Source organism: Castor canadensis, chromosome 5 (assembly GCF_047511655.1).
Source record: "Castor canadensis chromosome 5, mCasCan1.hap1v2, whole genome shotgun sequence".
Lineage (NCBI taxonomy): Eukaryota > Metazoa > Chordata > Mammalia > Rodentia > Castoridae > Castor > Castor canadensis.
Genome location: NC_133390.1, coordinates 399,495 through 423,454, shown reverse-complemented (window position 1 = coordinate 423,454; position 23,960 = coordinate 399,495). Strand labels below are relative to the sequence as shown.

The 23,960-nt window shown below is 43.0% G+C and overlaps 1 protein-coding gene, 2 long non-coding RNA genes and 1 other non-coding gene across 7 annotated transcripts in view; 2 read left to right on the top strand and 2 right to left on the bottom strand.

The window, feature by feature from the left end:
* LOC141423168 (uncharacterized) overlaps positions 1 to 23,960 on the top strand; it is a 47,338-nt gene that overhangs the window by 7,712 nt on the left and 15,666 nt on the right. For 2 of the 4 annotated variants that reach the window (XR_012447811.1, XR_012447810.1), the window contains 2 exons: positions 2,937 to 3,200; positions 3,318 to 8,673. This is a non-coding gene — a long non-coding RNA (uncharacterized lncRNA). Of the gene's footprint in view, positions 1 to 2,906; positions 3,201 to 3,317; positions 8,674 to 23,960 lie in introns of all 4 variants that reach the window. The other 2 variants (XR_012447812.1, XR_012447809.1) reach the window with 1 other exon arrangement.
* Positions 441 to 2,496, bottom strand: LOC141423169 (uncharacterized). Its single transcript, XR_012447813.1, has 2 exons — positions 1,185 to 2,496; positions 441 to 899 (listed from the first exon to the last, which is right to left on the bottom strand). It is a non-coding gene; the product is annotated as an uncharacterized lncRNA (long non-coding RNA).
* Positions 3,262 to 23,960, bottom strand: part of Mcm3ap (minichromosome maintenance complex component 3 associated protein) — a 42,298-nt gene continuing 21,599 nt past the window's right edge. The window contains exons 18-29 of the mRNA XM_020178662.2: positions 22,332 to 22,529; positions 20,352 to 20,420; positions 20,137 to 20,271; positions 16,727 to 16,880; positions 13,705 to 13,963; positions 13,384 to 13,481; positions 11,807 to 12,197; positions 11,190 to 11,447; positions 10,623 to 10,752; positions 8,468 to 8,671; positions 4,816 to 4,966; positions 3,262 to 3,557 (exon numbers count right to left, since the gene is read on the bottom strand). Of these exons, the coding sequence (XP_020034251.2) occupies positions 3,399 to 3,557; positions 4,816 to 4,966; positions 8,468 to 8,671; positions 10,623 to 10,752; positions 11,190 to 11,447; positions 11,807 to 12,197; positions 13,384 to 13,481; positions 13,705 to 13,963; positions 16,727 to 16,880; positions 20,137 to 20,271; positions 20,352 to 20,420; positions 22,332 to 22,529 (2,206 nt within the window). The 3' untranslated portion in view covers positions 3,262 to 3,398. The remainder of the gene's footprint in view (positions 3,558 to 4,815; positions 4,967 to 8,467; positions 8,672 to 10,622; positions 10,753 to 11,189; positions 11,448 to 11,806; positions 12,198 to 13,383; positions 13,482 to 13,704; positions 13,964 to 16,726; positions 16,881 to 20,136; positions 20,272 to 20,351; positions 20,421 to 22,331; positions 22,530 to 23,960) is intronic.
* On the top strand, positions 5,026 to 5,131 carry LOC141423596 (U6 spliceosomal RNA). Its single transcript, XR_012448441.1, has one exon. It is a non-coding gene; the product is annotated as a U6 spliceosomal RNA (small nuclear RNA).

The following is a 23,960-nucleotide window of genomic DNA, read 5'->3' as shown; positions in this document are numbered from 1 at the left end:
CAGGGACTCCACTTGGTCTAGGGATATTTACTTAGTTGAAGAGGGTGTTGTCCACCTAAGTATGTCCAGCTAATTAGGTATGAGAAATGTACATTTCTTTAGCTATGAACGGTCAGTGGGGTTAGGATTGGGTTTGATCTCAGTCCTCAGGGGTTGGGTCCCAAACTCAGAAGATAGTCCTCAACCAGGGCTGCCCTACACTGTCCCCTTTTCTTTTTTCCCATTTCCTTATCTGGAGAAGTGCACCTTGTCACTAGGGTGTATGGATAGCATATGACTAATGTGTGTGTGTGTCTCCTAGGCTCTCAGGACCCTTCCTGCCTTTTTTCTCTTCTGGCTAGGATGTAGTGAACAGGCCCACAAAAGCATGAACTCAATCAGAGTGGTCCATTCAACCACATTTAGAGAGTGACATGTGAAGGAGGACTCAGAGCCACAAGTTCAGTTCACACATTTATTGCAGGGATTGTTACACGCATAAGGGCTCACCAAAGGAAGAGTGGGTCCTCATTGTCACTGACCGAAAGCAGGTTCTTGTGAAGAACTGAGCTCCCTGGCAGCAGCCTCCAGGGAGCATTCAGGTCCACAGTAGGGCTGTCAGGAAAAGGGCAACCATGGTAACCAGACTCGGGAGCCAGACATCTGAACTGTGGGGGGTAGTCAGAGCTAGAAGGTACTGGTCATGGTGGACCAGTGCTGCAACATGGAAATCAGGAGTGACCAAGGGAGGTCACCCACCACAGCAGTGAGAAGGCTGGCAAGGAGAGCACACAGGAACAGTCCCTTGATGCTGGCCTACATTGCTTGAGTGCGAAGGATGTGAAGAAGTGCTTCTGGTGGTCAAGTCCAGCTGGTCAGCATTTATAGTGTCAACTGGGCTTGTACCTCTTGGGTCTGTCCTGCAACATTAACAGATTGGTTATAGCCTTGGGGGTGTATGGTTGTTCCCAGTTTGGATGGGTGTGTCCTCAAGCTCTGGCTTCATATGCCAGCATGTTATGATGTTACTATCCATGTTCATATCATAGGGTCAGACATGGGCACTTTACTCTTTGTGGAATATTAACCTGAAGAAAAACAGCATGTGCCTCTGAGTTCTGCTTACATGTGTCTCTTTTTGTAAATGGGGCTCTGGGGGCTCCCTGTCCTAACTGCCTAAAGTTATTACTATCTCTTGTACTCACGAGCTCAGAAGCCTATTGGAGCATGAGTTCCATTAAAATGAGGAGCAAACCAGGGAAGAAGATATGACTCAGAATCCAGGAAATGTCCAAGTTGTGGCAGGAAGATGGGCTTCCAAGAGGATGGTCTTCAAAAAAAAATGAAGCTAGCACTTTATCTGATATGCATGACTGTACTGGCGGGTGAAACAGTGACAGAACACAGATAACCAAACAAATGGAAAAACAAGGCAATTATTAACTCCAGGAAAAATCAAAATTACACCTAAAGGAAATATAATCATAAATCAATATAGGGCTTAACAGCCAATGGTAAACATATAGTATGCTGAACTCAGAATGCAAATTTCAACCAAAATATTAAACTGTTTAGGGAGACTGATAGGAAAGGATATGTTGGTATGTATATGTGAGTGGGTGATACACATTTCAGGGAAAATAGTACGAGAGCTAACTCTTCTTTCATTGTAGGAAGTCAACAATGTCTAAAAATCAAGATTAAAAAGTAGCACAAGCCAGGCATGATGGCACATGACTCATGCCTATAATCCCAGCACTTGGGAGTCAGGAGAATCACTACCAGTTCCAGGCCTGGGCTACATAGCAAGATCCTAAAAAACAAAGCAAACATAGCACTTGGGAGGCAGAGGCAGGATTATAAATTCTAGGCCAGCAAGGAGTGGTGGCTATACATGAAGACCCTATGTTAAAAAAAAGAAAAATCTAACATTAAATTTCTGTGGGTCTTTTTGTTTTTTTTGTGTACTGGGGACTGAACCCAGGGTTTCTTTACTACTTGAGCTATGCCCCAACTTGTTTTTGAGACAGTCTATCAGACTGACCTTGTGATCCTCCTGCCTCTGACTCCTTAGTTTTGGGATGACACCATGTCCAGTAGCATTAAATTCTCCATTGAGAAACATGAAGTGAATCACTGAAGATATCCTAAAAAAAAGTAGTGCTTGTTTGGGGGAAGCAAAGATCAGCTGGTGGATTTGGTGGTGGTAGGATAAGAAGTTCTTTTCTTAGTGCTTCTGTTTTCTCAGTGAAATAAGAAAGTCATCATGTAATAATGTTGGTAGTTTGAAGAGAACCAAAAGATATGAAATAGTCTTCGTGGAGAATCTGGGGGGGTTATAGGATTATAAGAAGTTGGGAGATGCTTAGTACTAGAGTTTAAGATTGGTGGTCAATGTTACCAAGTCTATTTATGCCTCTCTTTCTGGATATGGCTCAAATTCATCCCCTCTCTCACACCAACTGCTAGCAAACTCAGGCTTATACCCTTCCTCTTTGACCTGGACAACCGCAACCCTCCCACCCCACCCCGAGTCCTGCCTCTCATCTTCCTAACTTCCACATGCCTTTTTATTCACGGTGCTGGAGTTTGACCTCAGGGCCTATACCTTGAGCCACTGTACCAGCCCTTTTTTTGTGATGCGTTTTCAAGATAGGGTCTCATGAACTGTTTGCCAAGGCTGGCTTTGAACTGCTATCCTCCTGATCTCTGCCTCCTGAATAGCTAGGATTACAGGCATGAGCCACTGGTGCCCATCCACATGCCATTTTTAAGAGAAAATGTGACCAACCAGGTATTTCTCTGTCTAATGTCCTCCAGCAACTGGTTCTCATGGCACTCAGAATATGGTCTGACCCTGTTGGCCTATTCTTTTCATTTGGCCACAACAAACTGATACCTTCAGGCTTTCATCTTATACTTTTCAGGTACACTCTCCCATCTTTATCTGCTTCCAGTCTAGGAACACGTGTCCATGTACATCTTCAGAGAACTATGTATATATTCATCTGTTGGTCCTCTGTATGTGAACTGGGTGTACCTGGCAACCAGGAAGTCGTATATCTTATTCATCCCTGCAATACTGATGTCTGGCACCATCAGGAACTGCAACTTTGCTGAGAGAATTAGTCAGTCACCTGTTACAAACAGAAATGTAAGCTACAAACCTCCTCAGAGCATAAGCTGGCTGGTGACAAGTCTAAGAGGAAATCATGAAACAGGTAAGAATACTGAATGCATCATACAAGGGGAACAGCCTTTCATTCTGAAAACTGGGAAGGATCCGATTAGAAATTCAAATGGTTTATTTGCATGATTCATAATCATATTTCCAACAGTGCATCATGCATCTGAGAATAACATAATTTGAGTAAAAGAAGAAACTCTTCTGGAGAGATTATCTCAAATGATCAGGCTGCTCAGATGTCTACCATGTCCAGCAGTGCAGAAAGATGGAGCTCAGAGGCAACATCCTCTTCCCTTGAACTCTGGATCAGCCTTTCCAGGTGCTTTAGCCGTTCAGTCAGAGATGTGCCTGTTGCTTCTGAGAACTTCAATTGCTCCTCTGTCCTTGCATTCTATGTGAATAAAAAAAGGAAATAGTTTTGAGATATCATAAACCATGGCCCATTCTCTGTGAAGACACTGGATCTGGTTCACGTTATCATCTGGGGTGTGTTGGGCTCAACAGACTGCCCCTCTTGACACCCATCATACATTCTTCCACCTTTTCTAATACAAAATAAGAGCCAGTATCCTCTGCACATAGACTGTAATCGCTTAACTAGACTCCCGTCTTTGGACATTCAGTTTGTTTGCACTTTTATACAGTATGATCAATGCTCCAGTGAACATTTTTGTACATTTAATCTTGTGAATATCTGGCAATTTCTTTAGGAAAAAATTAGTAAGTCAGCTAATATGAATATTTCAAAGGTATCTGCCAAACTGATAAACAATACATCATCTTAATTTGCTTCCCTCCCCTATTGAGGGGTTTCCTAAAGCCACTCCAGGAACATACTTTCATTTGTCTAAGAGCACATATCTGTGATTAATCTCTATTTCTGCTGCTTTAGCCACAGAGGAAAGGATAGTAAGGTAGAAAGACCCAGGGCTAGCAAGCATGAGGCCCTGAGTTCAAGCCCCAGTACCACAAAAAAAAAAAAAAAAAAAAAAAAAGATCCAAGGCTTTGGAGCCAGTCGAATCTGACTCTAAAAAGCAACTTTGGGCCAGGTATGATAGCATATGCCTGTCATCCTAGTACTATGGAGGCAGGGGCAGGGCCAGCCTGAGCTCCATGCTGAGACCCTCAAAATACCAAGGTCTGGAGGCATTGCTCAGTGGTAGAATGCTTGCACAGCAAGCGCAAGGTGCTGGGTTGATCCTCAGCACCATTTAAAAAAGAAAGAATAAAAAACAACTCTCTCAGGGGAAGCTTTTGACTTCTGTGGGCTTACCCTTCTCATTCATTAATTTTTCTCAGGGAAAGTTAATCCCAGAACCAAATCTGTATGATGCCAAGTACCAGACAGTTTGTATTCCACAAGCAGAAGCTGCTGTTACCCCCTTTGTTATATCCTCAATGCCCTTTCTGCACACTGACACAAGGTTAAAGGTTTTATTCAGTTCTTACTCATGTTTCAGTTCCATTTCTTGATTTATTTCACAATGGTGGGGTGTCTATGACACTGACATATGAAGTTTAAGGCCTAATTTTAATTAATATATTGGCTATTAAGACATCACATAACAAATCTAGACATTACTTTTGTTTCCCAACTCCATTCTCTCAGTCTTTAATTCTGTAAATGCCAGACAAACTCTGTTCTCACCTGTGGGCTAGCTATCGTAGATGTTTTTACCACAGATTCAATAGTCTGAGGAAAAGACACTAGTGTCTGAGGAAGGTAGAGGGGAAAGGAAGCTGCATCTGTAAATGCTCCTGAGTCTTGAGACAACCACTGCTGAAGTTGATCTTCAAACCTGAAACAGCAGGTGATCGCAAAATCAGAAACATATGAGCATTAAGAAACAAAAAGTTAGTGCTTGCTTCAGCAGCACACACACTAAAATTGGAACAATATAGAGAAGATTAGCATGGCCCCTGTGCAAGGGTAACATAAAATTCATGAAGTCTTCCATATTAAAAAAAAGAAGCAAAAAGTTTACTATCAATTACTTTATGTATATGTAATATATAAGTATATATAAATGTATATTATATATATTAAATTTTTTAAAGACTTTGCTTTTTTATTAAGGTTAGAACTAAGTTATGACATTTGAAAGAGAAACAGAAATGTACTTTTAAAAAATTTAGTATCAGGGTGGTGGAGTGGCTCAAGTGGTAGAGCACTTGACTAGCAAGCATGAGGCCCTGAGTTCAAACCCCAGTATCACACACAGAAAAAAAAATGAACAATGAACAGACACTTAAAAAATGAAGGACAGGAATGTAAAATAGGTCATGTTAAGGGGAGAGCACTAGCCGCAGGGGGAGGGTAAATGAAGAGAGTGAAGGACAGTGAATATGGTTAATATACTTTCTATACATCTGGAACACTGAAACCTGTAGAACTCATTTTAAGAAGGGGTGTGAGAAAAGAGGAATAATAATGAAGGGAATAAACCAAACCAGGGTACAATATACGTGTATAAGGAAATCGCCATAACAAAACCCCCTGTACAACTATCATATATAATAAAAACATTTTTTACTGTTTTCCGTTTCTAATTTTGATTTAGTGAGAAAGGTGGCATTAATCCCCAAAGATTGTGTCTATGCGTTACTAACATTATTTACCATTCTCTCATTTGGCTTATCTTCTGCATTTGACTGATCTCTCAATAGGTTATCTCAATGTGTAAATTACTAATTCAAAATAATATTACAAAAATAATAATATTCCACAGCCACCTAATACACTCCAGAATTACCTCCATACACTGATCTTTTCAAGAAAAATAATTTGCAGTCAGGTATAGTGGCACACATCTGTAGAGACTAAGGTGGGAGGATGACTTCAGCTCAGGAGTATGAGCCCAGCCTGGGCAACAGAGACCCCATGAGAACAACAACAACAAAAGGCTATACACATACATATGGGCTAGAGGTGTAGCTCAGCGTTAGAGTGCTTCCCTCAAAAACCACTGAAGAGGCCAAGTGTGCTGGTGGATGCCTATAATCCCAGGTACTCAGGAGGCAGAGGTCAATCCAGGCAAAAAGTTAGCAAGACCCCATCTTAACCAACAAGCCAGGTATGGTGGTGCATGTCTGCAGTCTAAGCTATTGGGAGGCAAAGGGAAGAGGACTGCATTCAGGGCCAGCTGTAGGCAAAAACACAGACCCAATCAAGAAAACTAAAGCAAAAAAGGGATGTAGATGTGGTTTAAGAAGTAGTAAAGCACCTACCTAGCAAGCATGAGGCTCTGAGTTCAAACCCCAGTACTGCCAAAAATCAAAATAAAACAAAACCCCACAAATTACACGCACAGACATAGGTAGGCTTTTTGGAAATGATGAATTCATTTACCCTTTCACCAAATGAGAGGTGCCATTCCAACGACCAGTATTACATCACTGAAACTAAACAGACAAGGCCCAACACAAGCATCTTGCACTTTAGTAAGGAGAGACAGACAAGGAATGTCTAATAGTATGAAGATGAGAAAGAAACAGGGAGGATGGGTGCAAGCAGATAGCCTAACACAGAAGCAGATGTTTGAGCAGAGACCTGGAGTGTTCGTGAGGTCAACCCTGGGAGAGAGCAGAGTGGTAGGGACTCCCAAGTAAGAAGAATAGCAAACCCAGAGATCAGAGAGGAAATGTGGACAAATCATACAGCACCTGGGCCATCTTCTACGATTTTCCTTTGAATCCGTATGAAAGAGGAAGCAACTGAAAAGCTGTGAGCAAAGAAGTAACATGGCCTCTGTTTTATACCTGAAAGATGCCCACTGTTCAGCTGAGACTATAGCCTACTGCAGTAATCCACAAGGAAGCTATCAGAAGCTTTGGTCAGATGGTACCCATGGTAGTCATAATGGTTCAATTCTGAGTATTTTCAGTACAGTCAATAGGATTTGTGGATAGTCAGGATGTTGGGAGATGATTTGAAGCATTTGTCCAGTGGCTAAAGGGATGGAGTTACCATTAACAGAGAAGGATATTGAGGAGGGGATGGTTGAGGGAAAATTGGGACTTGGATATGGTATATATTAACTTTGCAGTGGGTATTAGACATTGGTTGATTTCTAATGAAGACTGTAAGAAGCAGTAGGATGCTTGGAGTTTGGAGGACTCAGATATAAATTTGGAGTTGTCAGAATATTGATATTATTTAAAAATCCATAAAAGCATAGAGTGCATGTGCAGATGATGCAGAGATGAGCCAGCTAGGAGGGGGGGTGTCGTGGGGGCTGAGGAAGAACCAGCAGGGAGGTTCTGAAAGGGAACTAGGGGCATCCTAGGAGAAAAGAGGGAAGAGACAAGGTGTGGACTGCTGTCAGGGATGGGGAATATGGCCACATCTGAGTGTGTGCAAGCTGCCTAAGAGTGGAAAGAGGGATGGAGAGGTGCCATAGGTATTTTTGAGGAGCTTTACTGTTATGGGAGCAAAAGCATGGATGGTGACTAGAGGGGCAAAAGGGGGCCATGATGGGGAAGTGCCAGTTCGTCTTCATTGTATGCTGATGGGCATGATCTAGTAGAGGAGAGGGCAGTAACTCAAGAGAAGGTGCCCACTGGCTGAGTGCCTTTGAGTGAGTGGGAGATGAGATCCTAGCCCAAAGGGAGGCCTGACCTTGACTACAGCAAGGTCAGCAACAAGAGGGGACAGAAAGGAAGAGCTGGGCACAAGGAGGCTGCTCTATGAACTGGGCAAGATGGTGGAGTTGGGAGGATAACTTGTGCAAACTCTCTTCTTTCCAGTTCTGTTTCTCAGTAAAACTGTAAACAAGGCCATCAAGGGAAGGTGTGCAACAGAGTGAGTGAGGCAGAGAGGAGGGCCAGCACCAGCTCCTGCCCATCCAGTACGGGACAATCCATCAAAGCCTCAGGCTAACCAAGGGCAGAAAGCCAGTGGCCAGCCACAATTTAGCACTCACCTTCCTCTAGTACACTTAGCCATACACATCTCCCACTAAAAAACTTAACACAGACTTTCAATAATAAACAATCAATGAAGCCAATTTCCAAAATAATAAAATTTAGAAGCATAATATCTAGGACACAGCCTGTCTTCCAAGAGCTTATAATTTACAAGTGTTGGACTCTGATTTTTTTTTTTGGTGGAAATGGGAGGTTGAACTCAGGGCTTTTCACTTACGAAGCAGGCCCTCTACTGCTTGACCCACACCTCCACCCTCTGCCTTCTTTTTAAAACAAAGTCTCATCACAATAACCCTTGAAAACCCATTGCCTTTCTCCACCCTGGCTTGACTCAACTGAGCAACACACCTGCATGGGAAGGGAAAGGATTTTACCTCTTGTTCTCCTCTTTCTCCAGCAGCAGACTGTTGGACAGACACTGCACCAGGAGCTCCTCTGCTGAAGCTCCTCTCATCAGATCCTCTGCACTGAGACTCCCCTCTCGGCCCCATTCTGCATTTCTCTTCCCTTTATGGTGCAGATGAAGCAACGGAGTAGGAAAATTGCTTGCAGAAGGATGAAAAGACTTTATCCCCAAACTGTAAGTACATGTTTTAGAGTGTTTATGGTCAGAAAAAAAGAGAGGATTCCTACAGCATCATGTGATGCACAGGGACACAGTTACACATATGTGTTCACCCTAAGTACACACACACACATCAAGCCTGCATGTCCTCCTGGGATGGCTCATGCTCATGTCAGTTCCATGACTGCTTCCTGGCTTCCCTCAAAAATCAGGGAATGCATCCCTTATACTGTATGGTGATCCTCATGCACAGCAGCATCAAGATACACTGTCCACTGATTTCAGATGCTTCCACTCTAGGGAGGCAGCTGGGCTCTCAGGTGTTCTCTACTCCAGGCCTTACTTCTCATCCCAGGGTTAAAAACAGATCCTCTATTCTCCCCACCCCACCCCAGCCCCAATATTGCCAACATTGTTATTCTTCACATTTAGCTCTTGAATCCACCTGGAAGTAATGTTAGTATATGGTGGAAGACGGAATCTAATGTATTTTTTTCTAAACAGATGCCAGTGTCTGTCCTTTCCAAGTAATTTCACTAATTTAGCATGGCACTCTTGTCACACAGCACAGTACTATTTCTGGGCTTTCTATTTTGATCCATTCATCTGTTCAGTATACCCACATGGCTTTAAGTGCTATAGCTTTAGTATGTTTTTGACATCAGACCAGGTGGACTTTCTGCGGCATTCAAAATTTTCTTGGCAATTATTGCACATTTTCTTATGCTGATGAATTTTAGAATCAATTTGTCAATATCAGAGGGAAAATCCTACTAGGTTTTTCATTAGAAATGCCCTGAGTTTTTATGGTTTGAGAACTGATGTATTTCCTGCTGTGTTATCTTCCTATTGACAAAGCTAGCCTGCACCTCATTTAGTCAGCTTCTTTTGCATATTGAGGACCCCAAGCACTCCCTTGACAGGGGCTTAGAACTCTCCTTGTCCACTCATGCCCATACGTTATGGGTTTATGTTGTGAAAACTTTTTTATAGGTTGTAGGTTATTACCCAGTTTCTTTGCTGAACTGACAGTTGTACTGTCTGGAAATGACAGTCTTCCTTTTGATATATATATATATATATATACCTACCCATGTCCTTGCAATGGTCAGGACTTCCAGGACAACAGGCAATAGTAGTGACAACAGAGGCAACAAAGTCTGGTTCTGGTTTCAGGTGTCTCTAATGTTTCATCAAGAAGCATGTTTTCTTTCTTTCTTTCTTTCTTTTTTGGTAGCTTTATGGTAGGTAGCCTTATCAAATTAAAAACATTTTTTCTACCCAAACTTGACAATAAATTTTATCAGGAATAAATATTTTTAAAAATGCATTTTGCACCAGCGGCTTACACCTGTAATACTAGCAATAGAGCATCTGCTTTGCAAGCACAAAGCCCTAGGTTCAAACCCCAGTCCCATCAAAAAGAAATGCACTTTAATGTCTACTGAAATGACCACTTGCTTTTCTATTGTAAATTACAACAGATTTCTACTATTTATCCTGGGAGAAAACCTACTTGGAAATTTTTTAGGTTTTACAAGATCGTGTGTGCTAAAACATCACTTAGTTTGTAAGTGAAATACGATGCTAGCTTCTGTCTGCTTTCCCCCAGCTGGCTATGACTTCAGAGTCAACCCCATTTGATAAATGAAGGGAGACATCCTTAACTTTTATTAAACAGTTTCTACCATGTGAAATGAATGATCTGTGCCTTGGGGGTTTGTCAAAAATTGGCCCACCAGGGGCTGGATTAAATGTACCAGATGTTAATTTCCAGTCCTTACTTTTGGGGGTTGGGGATTTAGCTCAGTGGAAGAGTGCTTGCCTGGCAAGTGCAAGATCCTGAGTTTGGTCCCCAGCACCGAAAAAAAAAAAAAAGGAAAAATGGCAACTCCAGTCCTTACTTTTGGATGAAAACATGGCTTAGTACAGTAACAGAAACACACACTAAACATGAACCTCACCGTCCCTGACTCAGCTGTAGCTCCTTCTGGGTCTGCACTCTGGCTTGTTCCCACGACAAAGGAACATCATATTTCTTCAAATGATGTTTAAAAAAATATACACATATCTGACCATCTTCACTCAGTGCCTCTGAGAAAACAATATAAAAATAGATAAAAAACATCAAAAGAGCAACAGTTGGCCACTTGACATCTGCTTAAACTAACTGATCTAAGGACAAGCCTTCTGACTAATGTGACTTCCATGCTTGAGCTGGATATGCCCAAGTATCTGCAGGTTGCTCACCATCTAGGCAGGCTTACATCCAAACCATGGCAGGGCCAGGAATGACTCAGAACCACAGCATACTCTCTGACAGCCAGTGTGGAAGGCCCATTCAAGGAGGGGAATCCAGGCTCTTCTTATCTCTCCCCAATATTCACAAGTCACCTACAACTCACTGGCCTCAGAGGGAAGTTCTAAGGAAAGGAAGCATGGAATCCAAGCAAAAAGGAACCTCTTGTTGCTAAAAGTGGACCAGAGAAGTCTTACAAGGACATGGTTTCCCAGAACCAAGTTTCAACTACCTGATGTGAGAGGAAGCCGGGGGGGTGTCCAGTCCCTCAACTTGTGATTGATGCACAAGGAGATGATATCATCCCATGGAACTTGGGCAACTGAGGGCCCTGCCTCCTGGCCCAGGGAGGGGCTCTTGCTCTTCCACCTACAATACGTTTTGTGAAGCAGGCTCTCCACTTGGGACTGGAGGACAGGCTGTGTCTGGCGTGAGCTGGGGATCTGAGAGGCGTACTGAATGATCATGGAGCACATGGGAAGCCAGGGCGCTAAAGAGAAAGAAAGCACCTCATTGGTTATGGGTTTGACCAAAGAACAGGTGAAAATGTACATTAATTTTTTTCCCTTGGTTTTCTGAGAGAGGGTCTCAATAGCTATCCCAGACTGTCCTCAAATGTGTGATCCTCCTCCCTATCTCCCTAGAGCTGGTATTACAGGCACCCACCACCGAGCCTAGCTAAAAATGTTCTTAACACTCTTTATTTCTGTAGGAGAGAGTGACTGTATAGTTGAGAAGTCTGTTCTCAGATGTGAATTTAGCAGACCCACAGCTGCTGAGAGAAGAGCAGCTCATTCCCCAGCTGGCTATGGCCAGCCCTCCACTCCTTTCTCCTTTCTCAGCACATACCCCCTTGGGGTGGAAGGTCCATCTCTGGAAGCTGGAACCCAAGCACAGCCTGCTTTAGCCAGGCCAGGTGCTCTGGGGAGTTCCAGTGCAGGTGAGGAAGCAGCTGACTGCCCCCTGCCTCAGCAAACTCGGTGATAGGCCAGGACAGGTCACACAGCTGCTCAGAGGACACCACGGAGGCCAGGAACTGCAGCACACTATTGAAGAGCTCAACAATGGCACTGGGCTCCTGGGAAGACAGGAGGCCCAGGCGCCTCTCTCTTCTGTCATGGAAAAACCGGCCACTAAACTCACGGCCAACCCCATCTTCCACGTACTGAATAAGGGTCTGACAGCAAAGGTCAAGGGCATTGGGGCAGTGGGAGACCAGCCACTGTACTGCCCAAGAAACCTAAGGAACAAAGACAGGAGAGATGTGGTCAAATGATTCACACTGATTTTTTTTTTTTTTTTTTTCTTTGTGGTACTGGGGCTTGAACTGGGACCTATACCTTGAGCCACTCTACCAGCCCATTTTGTAACGGGTTTTTGTTTTTTTTTTTAATAGTTGAGGAAATGTCTTTTTTTTTTATTGTTTTATTATTCATATGTGCATACAATGCTTGGGTCATTTCTCCCCCCGCCCCCACCCCCTCCCTGTAATGGGTTTTTAAAAATAGGGGTTCTCGAACTATTTGCCCGGCTGGCTTTGAACCGTGATCCTCCTGATCTCTGCCTCCTGAGTAGCTAGGATTACACGCACGAGCCACTGGTGCCTGGCTTACGCTGATTTTCAAAAGTAGTTTTCTAAAAGGGCTTGGAACTCTTCCCATGGCTGCTGGGGACAGGTGCCACCAAAGCATTAGGCTCTCAGTCACAGCAGAAAGAGAGGCACAAACCCCCTCTGTAGTTGTGTTTGGCTTTCTAGAACCCTATACACACCTGGAGGGGTACCAGATAGGGGCCCAAGAGTCCCAGCCAAGTCAGGAATGGCCCTGCATAATCCCCTGTGGAGTGGCCCAGGACCTCAGGAAAACAACCTTCCTTACCATCCTAAGAAACAGAGCCAATCTTCCCATTCCAGGACTAGGGGCTTCACTGTATGAGGAATGCCTCACAGCCTGCAGTTATCTCTCTTCCTGTAGTTACTGTTTTTATATGGGAATAGAACCCAGGGCCTCAGACATAATGCGAAAGTGCTCTACCACTGAGCACCCCAGGCCCTATTACTTCTCCTGCCATCTCTTTCCCTAAATGTAACTGTCAACACAAACTTTTCTTTTAAGGAAATCTCAGTATTCTTTACACATTATAAGGATACCACCATATAAAATTAATTTAAATAAATCTGGCATTCAGTTGTAAGATAGTTATTGTAAATTCATAAAAACAAAATTAAAAATTTAACATGAACAATTTGTTGCTGATAGAACTATGGGAAAATTTTATCTTTTATTATTTTGTTTCTACCTTTAGAAAGTATCTGTATAAAACACAAAATTAAAATTGAAAGGAGCAATCTATACAAAATTCAAGATAGATCAGAAGGGGAAAAACTAAAATATTTTGTTGGACCTTTAACAATAATGAATTCTTACCTTCATCGTGCCTTGTAAATCATTAATAGAATCAGGGATCTCAATAACAGTGTAATCTGAAATCAGCTTGGCTGAAACCAAATCCTGCAGCATCAGATCTTTAAGAGAAGCAGAGGAAGTCACATGTGATTACACTCACTGGCACATCTGAGGCCTCCAGTGCTGATCCCACCCTGCCCCACACCATAGCAGATAGGCAACAGTGGGGCTTTGGTTCCAAGGGTTCCCAACACTGCACTGCCTGCCTTTCCCTTCCTCAGACCCACAGCTCCACCCATTTCATAACAAGGCTGGTTCATAAATGAAACTTCCTTTACAAACCATTCTCCACTTCTTTTCCGACGGCATCCCCTCTAGAGCTGGGAACAAGAACCACCAGTGGAAGGGCAGGTTGGAAAGGTTTGGCCTGCAGGAGCTGCTTGAGCTGCAGCAAAGCTGACAGCCTATACACGTCCTCTTCTGCCAGGTCCTCACTCTTCACTTGGGGAGGGAGTAGCAGCATGAGCCCACTGGCTCCCAAGAGGTCCTTCTGGTTCTCCACAGCATCCAGGGCACCATCACTGAAGGTGCCATGGACCACCTGCAACAGCACCCGGGGATGAGCCAGCAGTAAACAGTCTGTCCCAGAGCAAGAGCAGCCAAAGTACTCCATGCACCAGATGTTCACTGCTTTTTGTACAGATTTCCAAGTACACAGCTAGATGATCCTCCATCAGTAAGACCATGAATTAGTAAGAAACAGTCTGGTCAACAGATTATTTAGCCTCCACTAGAATGGTGTTCAACCAAATTATAGTAATCTTAGCAATGAACGTTGAACAAGTATAAAAACAGGTATGGTCAGGCAGCCTCAGGGAAAGTATCTGAGAAGAGCCTCCAACATAAAAGAGACCCAGAGGAAACAGATGGCACTAAGAACATACAGACACTGAGATCCAAAAGCCCTACCTTTCTCAAAGAGAGAAAATGATAAATCCAGTAATAAATGTTATAACAAGGAAGTCTTCCAGAATGCAGTATAAAGAGACTAGATAGTAAATAGGATAGAAAGACTATGAAGCTCAGAGGACCAACTGATGAGGACCAACGTCTGTCTAGTAGGGTCTCAAGAGAAAAAAGAGAAGGAAAGCAGGTGTCATAAAGATATAAAACTGTCACAGAAGTGAAACAGGAGTTCTCCAAGTCAGGCATGGTGGTGCATACATGTAATCGCAACTACTCAGGGCGGAGGCAGGAAGATTGTGAGTTTGAGACCAGCCTGGGCAACTTAGCTAGACCCTGTCTCAAAATAAAATTTTTAAAGTGCATATGCCTAGCAAGTATGAGGCCCAGGTACACAAAGAAAAAGTTTCCAGTATGTGGCCCCAGTAAGACCTCACATCAAGTTAAGTCTGGCACCAGCTGTATCAAAGACAATTTTCAGACAGAGAAACAAAATGAAGCATCAGAGGAAAGAGCAAGAATCATCTCAGACATCTCAACAGCAACAGTGGATGCTTAGGTGACAGTGGAGCAAAACTGGGAGGAAAATAATGTTCCCTTTATAATTGTACAAAATTAGCTAAACTAGGAAACATATGAGAAGATAAAATAAGTGCATTTTCAGAAAGGAAAGGATTCAGAAAATTTTCCTGTGCATCCTTCCTTCAGAAGCAACTAGAAGACATACACTATCAGACAAGGGACTAAACCAAGAAAAAGTATCATTGTCACTGCTAATGGCAACACTTAGTAAGCTCCTGATACCTGCCAGACACTGTTCTAAGTGCTCTGTTTCCACAAACTCATCTCATCCTCAAGGGTCTAATGAGCATAGCCACCACACAGTAGCTGCACAGTCTTGGGCAATTTAATTTTTCAGAATGAAACAGAGAAAAGAATACCTGTAAGTGTATGCCAAAGTGGCAGAGAGACACTAACGAACTTGCCCAAGTAAATAAAAATGGACATACTGTTTTCATTTATGAACGCATATGATGAGACGTAGAATCCATTAATGCAGGTTTCAACCTAATGAGGAAAATAAATTCTCATAAAACTTCCCAGAGAGCAATTAAGCTCAGTACTATATGAACACCTACAAAGAACAAAAATTAGAGTTTTTAATAAAAAACTAGGACCAGGACAGACAGTGTGGCTCAAGCAGTAGAGAGCTTGTGTTGCAAGCATGAAGCCCTGTGTTCTAAGCCCCCAGTCCCACCAAAAAACCAAAAATACAAAACAAAAAACTGGGGCCAATTTGAATGTAAAACAAAAACTACACTGAACCTATTCACTAGCCTGGACATGATATGGTAAAAAAATGCATAGGATTAAACACCAGTTAGTCCTTTGGTAAAACCTAATGTGTCAGGAAGCTATTTTAGTATTTTAACAAAGACATCAGCAAATCATATGAGATTTAACAGTTAATACATTTTGTGAAACTGTGAGTTCAGGGCTTCTGAATTATGTGCACAACATCACAGGTGAGGTGAGGCTGGGGACATAGATCAGTGGTACAGTGTTTGACTAGTATGCAGACTCTGCATTCACTCCCTAGGCGGGGTATGGGGGGGGGATACACCTCAGATCAGAAGTGCACACATTCATTTCTCAGGATGGTTCTGGGTTTGCAACAAGTTCTCAAAGAGGTCTGTGGTCAAGGCTCACTGCTTGCTGTTGTTTGGAACTTGAATGTCAGCCAAAGGCCCATGTGTTAAAGGCTTGATCCCCAATTTGGCACTATTGGGAGGAACATTAGAGAGATGTGGCCTAGCAGAGACTTTAGGTCATCAGAAGTATGCCCTTCAAAGGGACTGTAGGATCCCAGCCCTCTTCTCTTCCATTCCCTAGTCATAAGGTGAGAAGTTTTGCTCTGACACTTGCTTGCAGCCATGTGCTGCCTCACAACAGGCCCAAAAACAAGGAGGTCAACCAGTTGTAGACTGAAATGTGAAAACTGTGAGAAAAAAGGTAAACCTTTTCATAAGTTAATCATTCAGGTATTTATTACAGTAACAGAAAACTAACACATTGCTGCTCTATTGGAGTCCAACCTGGAGCCTTATACCAAATAAGTGTCTAGAGGATGTCATCAAGATGAAAGAAAGGGGTGGTAGTGTGGCTCAAATGGTAAAAGCACCTGCCTAGCAAGTGTGAGGCACTGAGTTCAAACCCCAGTACCACCAAAAAAGTAAGAAGATACAAGAAAGGACAAACATGACACTTGCTTCTGAGCCTCTTATGGTCTTTCAAAACCATTTTAGAGAATAAATAGTATTTATATAATTCCAGTGTTATTCAAGAGTAAGTGAAAATAATGCCGTCAGGGAGGTAAATAAATGAAGTGACTGTCACTCACCTTTATACACACATTGACAGAAATTGTCTGATCTCCTTTGCTGCTGAGCACGTTGGAAATTCTAAGTGTCTGCATCTCACCAGCATTACTACATGTGTCATCTACCAAGGCATCATCACCCATGAACTTGACCTTCAGCCAATTTGCTAGAATTCTGTAGATAAAAGAAAATAGCACCTGAAGCATCTAATTCTAAATTTGAACTATAAAGATTTTCAAAGCTGGGTGCTGGCAGCTCGCACCTGCAATCCTAGTTACAAAAAAATCTCCCTGGACTTTAAAATACTTATTTTACAGAATCAAATTCCTCATGCCTGAGACTTCAAGAATTCCTAAGTGACATACATTTCCTAATGAACTTTTTAGCATATCAAAAGATAGCTGTTTAGCCTGGTGCAAGTGGCTCACACCTATAATCCTAGCTACTTCTCAGTTTGAGGCCAGCCTAGGTAAATAGTTTGTAAGACCCTATCTCCAAAATAACCAGAGCAAAATGGACTGGAGGTGTGGCTCAAGCAGTGGAGTTCCTACTTCACAAGTGCAAAGCCCTGAGTTCAAACCCCATTCCCATAAAAAAAAAAAAAAAAAAAAAGATAGAGGGGTGGTTTTAAGAAATGAATCACTACAAGGAGGAATCCTCAGGGCTGGCAGAGTGGCTCAAGCAGTGGAGTGCCTGCCTAGCAAGTGTGAAGCCCTGCATTCAAACCCCAGAACTGACCCCCCCCCCCAGCAAAAAATAATGAAACCTGTTGAAATTGTTTGGGGAGGGGATAAATGAGAATGGAGGGGATGAATTCAACTATGATATATTGTAAGAACTTTGGTAAATATCACAATGTACACCCAGTACAACAATAATCTGAAAAAAGTGTTCTAAGAAGGGGAGAAGTGATGAGAAGGGAGAAAGATGGAGGGAGTAAATCTAACCTAAATACATTGTAAGCACATAGGTAAATATTACAATATATCTCCTGTAACAACTATTATATGCTAATTTAAAAAAAAAGAAAATGATATGAATGATACAAAGTAGTATCAAAGAGAACACCTGGGGCTGGGGATATAGCTCAGTGGTTTAGTGTTTGCCTCTCATGCATTAGGCCCTGAGTTCAATCCCCAGTTCCAAAAAAAAAAAGAGAGAACACCTGACTCAGCTTTGGGAAAACAAGGAAGACTTCTTGGAGGATCTGATGACTAGATTTGGTCTTAAAAGAGCTCGGTGGTACAGCGCTTGCCTAGCATGCGTGAAGCCCTGGGTTCGATCCCAGCACCAAAAAAGAAAAGACGAAAAAAAAAAAAAAACCTCTCCCCAAGGCGAGGCCCTGAGTTCAAACCCCAGTGCCACAAAAAAAGAGAAGTGCAGATTAAACAAATGAGAAAAAAAATTTTAAAAAGCTGGTACCACCAAGCTGGGCATGGTGCTGTACCCCTGCAATCCCAGCATTGAGGCTAAGGCAGGAGGATGGAGAGTTCAAAGCCAGCCTGGGCTACACAGCAACACCATGTCATAAATAATAACAACAAAATAACAATAAATATGTGAGTTATCATTTAAATACTTGTAAAATGCCACAACTCTCTTCATTGTTCAGCTGTCCTATGAGAAGAACCTCATCACTTCCTCTTTCATTTTCCTTAACCTGCATATATCCCAATATTAAATGCTTCAGAAGTAATGTGTTCTGAGAACCTGGAGCCCTCCTACATCACTGGCAGACATATAAAACAGTGCAGCCACTGTGGAAACAGTTTAACAGTTACTCAAAGACATACATAGAGTTATCACACAATCTAGTGATTCCATTCCTAGGTATCTAAGAAGATTATAAACATAGGTCTACACAAATTCTTATATATGATTGCTCCTAGCAGCCTTATAATAGCCAAACCATGGAAACGAGCTAAAATAATGAGATAACCCAAATGCCTATCAATAAACAGATAAATAAAATATGGTGCATTCATACATGCTTCAACATGGATGAGCCCAGAAAACATGATCCCATTTATATAACATGTCTGGCTTAGCAAATCATAGAAACAGGAAGCAGATTAGTAGTTGCCAGGAACTGCTGATGGAAATGGGGCTTCTGTTTAGGAGGAAAAGTATTTTACTCATTTACTTTTTTTGGTGGAACTGGGGTTAGAATTTAGGGCTTCGTGCCTGCAAAGCAAACACTCTACTGCTTAAGCCTATCTCCAATACATTTTGCTGTGGTTATTTTGGAGATGGAGTCTCACAAATTATTTGTCTAGGCTGGCCTCTAACCACAATCCTCCTGATCTCAGCCTCCCAAGCAGCTAGGATTATAGGAGTGAGCCACGGGAGCCCAGCTTGGAAAAAGTATTTTAGAATTAAGAGACTGGCAATGATGTGAAAACCCGTGAATATAACTTATGACTATAACCTGTGAATCACTAAAATTACACTTAAAATGGGTGAAACTTAAGGTACATGGATTTCATTTCAGTAAAGCTATTAAAAAAGTAACTTCAATTGCTTTAAAATTATGATTTCTGAAAGCTATTTAGTTACAGGAAGTAATGCCATGTCTTTTTTTTTTTTTTTTGAAATCCCAAAAGTCTTTCCCTAAGGGGGAAAAAAGGTACTACAGATAGCAAAGAAAAACTTACCTTCCCCAAGAGTCTGGAGTCTAAAATGAAGTAGACTAATTGGAATGCCTTAGCATAGTTTTAAATAACACCCAACTTTTCAATACTTTTGGACTAAGACTATTGGTAAGTATATGGAATAAAAGTTAAGATAATTCAATGTAAACTATAAACTTTAGGGTTGTGGATGTAGCTCAGTGGTACAGGGCTTGACTAGCATGCACAAGAGCCTCAGTTTGATCTCCAGTAGTGCAAGGGAACAAAACTTCTTGCTAGGTGTGGTGGCTCACACCTATATCCTAGGTACTTGGGAGGCAAAGAATAGGAGGATTGAGGTTTAAGGCCAGCCCAGACAAAAAAGTTCAAGAGACCCATCTCAACCAACAGCTGGGTGCAGTGATTGCACACCTGTCATCCAGCCATGCAGGAAGCACAAATAGGAGGATCACAATCCAGGTTGGCCAAGACATAAAGTGAGACCCTATCTCAAAGCAAAAAAGGGCTGGGGGTGTGGCTCAATGGAAGAGTGCCTGCCTAGCAAGCATGAGGCCCTGAGTTCAACCCCAGTACTGCCCCTCCGCACCAAAAGAAGCCCTTCTTCTCTGAAGTGCTAATTTTACATCATGAGCAAAACAGACCGCAAGTTTAAGCACTAAAACATAAACCTATGCTTCAGGGTTCCCAGCACATACGAGAGGAACATCCTCACCCAGACCCATGGTTCCACCTGCCCCAGGTTCTCAAGGGAGCCACTCTAAACCAGCATTCACACCCTGAGGATGGAAACCCTCTCTGACCTTCCAGGAGTGCCTGGGAACTGCTCTTCTCCATCAGGCAACACCAGCACCAGTTTCCAAAATACACGCTCCCGCCTCAAAGGGAGGTGCTCAGCCACAAAGGATGGCAGGTCAAGAGGTGCCCACGCAGCCGTGCTGGAAGAGACAGACCACTGTGGGTGAGCCAGTGTGTGAGCTCCCAAGCAGGAGCAGTACACATGGCAGGGCTGACAGACCTGAGCAGCTGATGGTGAAAGTGCTGAACCTTCATCTGGTGAGCCGTCTTGTTTCTGAGCCGCCTCAGCCTACAAAGAAAGGGAGAGTGACACTAGGCCTATAGGGGCTTGATCATATTGACTGATGTTTCTGAGTGAAAAGCAATTAGCTGGTGTCTCCTGGTGGGAAATACATAGAAGACTGAGAAAACATTTTCTGGCAAACAGATCAGAGAACCCCTTCATTTCACAAATATCTATTAACTATCCACTGTGTGCTGGCCATGGGAGATTGAGCAATAGAGACAAAAGCCCTGCCCTTCTAGAACATGCTCTCATGAAAAAGAACAGCTTCTGTACTGGCTGGTATGGGTTGCAGGACATGTCAGTGTTGTGGGCAACTATGGCAGGGTGAAATGTGACCAAATGCCTAAGGAAATAGGGCAGCCAACATAAAGATTTCTAGTGGTGGCAGGGGATGGGGATGACCACATGTACACCAGGCCTGGCATGTTTGGGAGAGCAATGAGGGGCAGCCAAGAAGTGGGGGTTTGTCTATGTGTGTAAAGACTTGGGGCATAGCATGGGAACATGTTGCAACCAGATGGGGTGTCAGAAGACCTCTGCCCTCGAGATGGAGGACACTGGCTACTACAGCCACAATCCAGGGAGAAGTACTGGCAAAAATGGAGAAAACTGATCAGGCCCTACGTACATTCTGAGGATAGTCTATAGAAGTGTATGTGTGACGTGACCCTCTTATAACTTATGATCTAACAGAATGGCATCCTATGAGCAGGAAGGGCAGCCTGGGGAAGAATAGGTTCAGAGGCTGTCTGGGAAGTGGATAGAATCTGGAACAATGGAAAGAAGAACCTGGCTGCTGATGCAAATCAGGGAAGTTGTCAGTGTGACAAATGGAGAGAGGTCACTAGGGATGGGGAAGAAGGTATAATAGGGCGGGGATGGGCTAAGAAAGCTGGGGGTGATGGTAGAAAAGGGGACTACAGGTAGTGGGGGGGCAGTTAAAGACAGTAAGTTGTGACTCCAGGCTCCAGGAGTCTATGCCATGTGCTATAGCAACCATAGCTCAGAAAAAGTGCCCCAACCCCTGAGCTCACAGCATGTCCTGTAACAGCTAGACTATCACCCCCATTTACAGACGCAGAGATAAACATGAGATCTGATAGGTCAGATGAAACCCATGGAGATGATGCTCAAAGAAAACATCCTTGACTACCAGGAGGAAGAAAAACACGACCCCTGCATGGTGTACCTCCTGTGGCCACGTTGCTTCCCCAGGGCCTGCCCACTGGGAGGCAGGGTGGCCTTGAAAGCCCCTCACAAAGGGGGCCCACTGACAACGAGCCTGAAGAAGAAAGGCCAAGCTCATCATGTCCATGTCTAGACAATTTGGGTCCCCAAAACTAGACATGTTCAGGGAGAATAGGAGGACCAACAGGAAGGACCTCACTGAGGGAGACATTGACAAGTGACACAGGAGACAGAAGATGGGGAGGGAAGAAAGCACAGCAGAAGCAGAGTATCTGAAAGCAGAGGGTTGGGGTGGACCTCTGGCTTCACCAATAAGGATGGACATGGCATGTACTTAAACTGGGAAGACCAGAAGAAGAACAGGTGATTCTAAGTCAGAGTCTACCACCAAGACCTAAGTCTTCCAATATGGGAAAAGTCATGTGAAATCAGAGCCCCGTTTCCCAGAGGTGGAGCAAATCATATATCCATGACCATGGAAAAGACAACCTTCAAAAGGCAGTCCTAGAGCTGAGGGGCATGGCTCAAGTGGTAGAGCACTTGACTAGCATGCACAAGACCTTGAGTCCAAACCACAGTAATGCCAAAAAACAAAAGAGTAAAACACAGTCCTGCCCCTGCCCTCACTTTCCAACTCCACCCATCTTCCCCCACAAATATACTGTCTAACTCTTGGTGAAACCAAGTCAGGCAGGGAGCCCTGAGGAGACACAGATGAGCACTGACCTGGTGCAGGAGATGCCTACTTTCCCTGCATGGCCCAGGTCCAGGAGGCCCTTGGCCAGGTTCTCCTCAGCAATGGGGCACTCTGCACTGGGTGCCAGTGCCCGCAACCTATCATTCACGTTCACACAGCAGGGTGCTGCAGGGAAGGCCCGCATCTGGCGCCTGAGTTTCTTCCGGGCTGCAACAGCTTCCCTCCACCTGGAGGACATGCCAACATATATCATTAATGGGTATGTTCAAGGCTCATGCCAGGGGAAAAATTCAAACAGTCCATGGGGAAATGTGGCATCTGGCAATCTGTTTAGGTTCTTTCCAGCAACAGTCCTTAAACTGAGAAACAAACAGGTGGTGAGTATTGAAACTACTGAGTTTAAAAGCTGACTCTGAACAATCTCTGAAAGACAATTTGGCAAATTTAAGATACACAGATTCCTTGACCCAGCAAACACCACTGACCGAAATGCATCTTCTAATAACATGCAAGTGTGCAGGCATGTGAAATGTCAGTATGAGGGAGTCACAGCAGCATTGTCATAACTGCAGAGAGAGCTATGTGAAAGTCTGTCAACAGGGGACCAAGGTCGTTTATGGTACACACTCATGACATGCCACACTGCCACTGATAATAACAAGAAGAGCCTGACATGTTACAATGGTTGGGCCTCCAGCTCCTATCAGGTGGAGTAAAGAAATGTTTAGATTATGTAAGGAATATGCTCTACTGACAACCACAAAAAAAAAGAACAAGAAGTTTCTACAAGCAACTGTTACTTCTGAGGAATGGACAATGGTTTGATCTGGAAGAGATACTCTCAACTGTGTTCCTTTTGACACTGTTGCTATTATCAAAGCTGCTATCTTAATCCCTTTACAACATACATAACACAAAAATGCCCAGATTAAACAATAACTCATACACCCATGCGCTTCCATCCTTCTGAGAAATCATGGCTGTGACCAGTACCCTCCCTTGCTCCCAAGTAACCACTATGCTGAGTTTATGTTCATATTTCCTTCTTTAGGGTTACATAGCTACATATAAATCTGAAACAATCTAGTTAGTTTGAATATGCACTATTTGCATATATTTCCCTAATTGCTTTTTTCTCCATTATGGAGGGACTCCAACATGATAATTCAACTTATAATTTTTTCATCTTTATATAGTGCAAATATATTAAGAATTAAGTAGAAATACATCTTTGAATTTTGATCCCCTATACTAGTGAAATGCTATACAATACTCTCTCAACATCATTAGAGCTGCAGCTCTCAGTGAGCCAGACATGAAATTACGAAGGTAAACAATACTCCATAGTGTACTATGTTGCTAAGCTATGATATTGAGTAGGTTAGGTGTATTAAATGCATTTTTAACTTACAGATTTATTGGGAAGTAACTACACTGTAAGTCAAAAAGTATCTGTACTTATTTTTTCGAAATTCATCAGTGTTGGTGTATGCAGCCATAATTTGATATGTTCACAGACATCTCCCTATATCTAATGCAGCTGATAAAACAGCACTATAAATAATTGTTGAAACCCTAGAAATTTTTGTTGAAACACAGAACAGCTAACACCCCTCAACCAAATTTTTCTTGAAGTATAATCTACTTTGTGTAGAGTT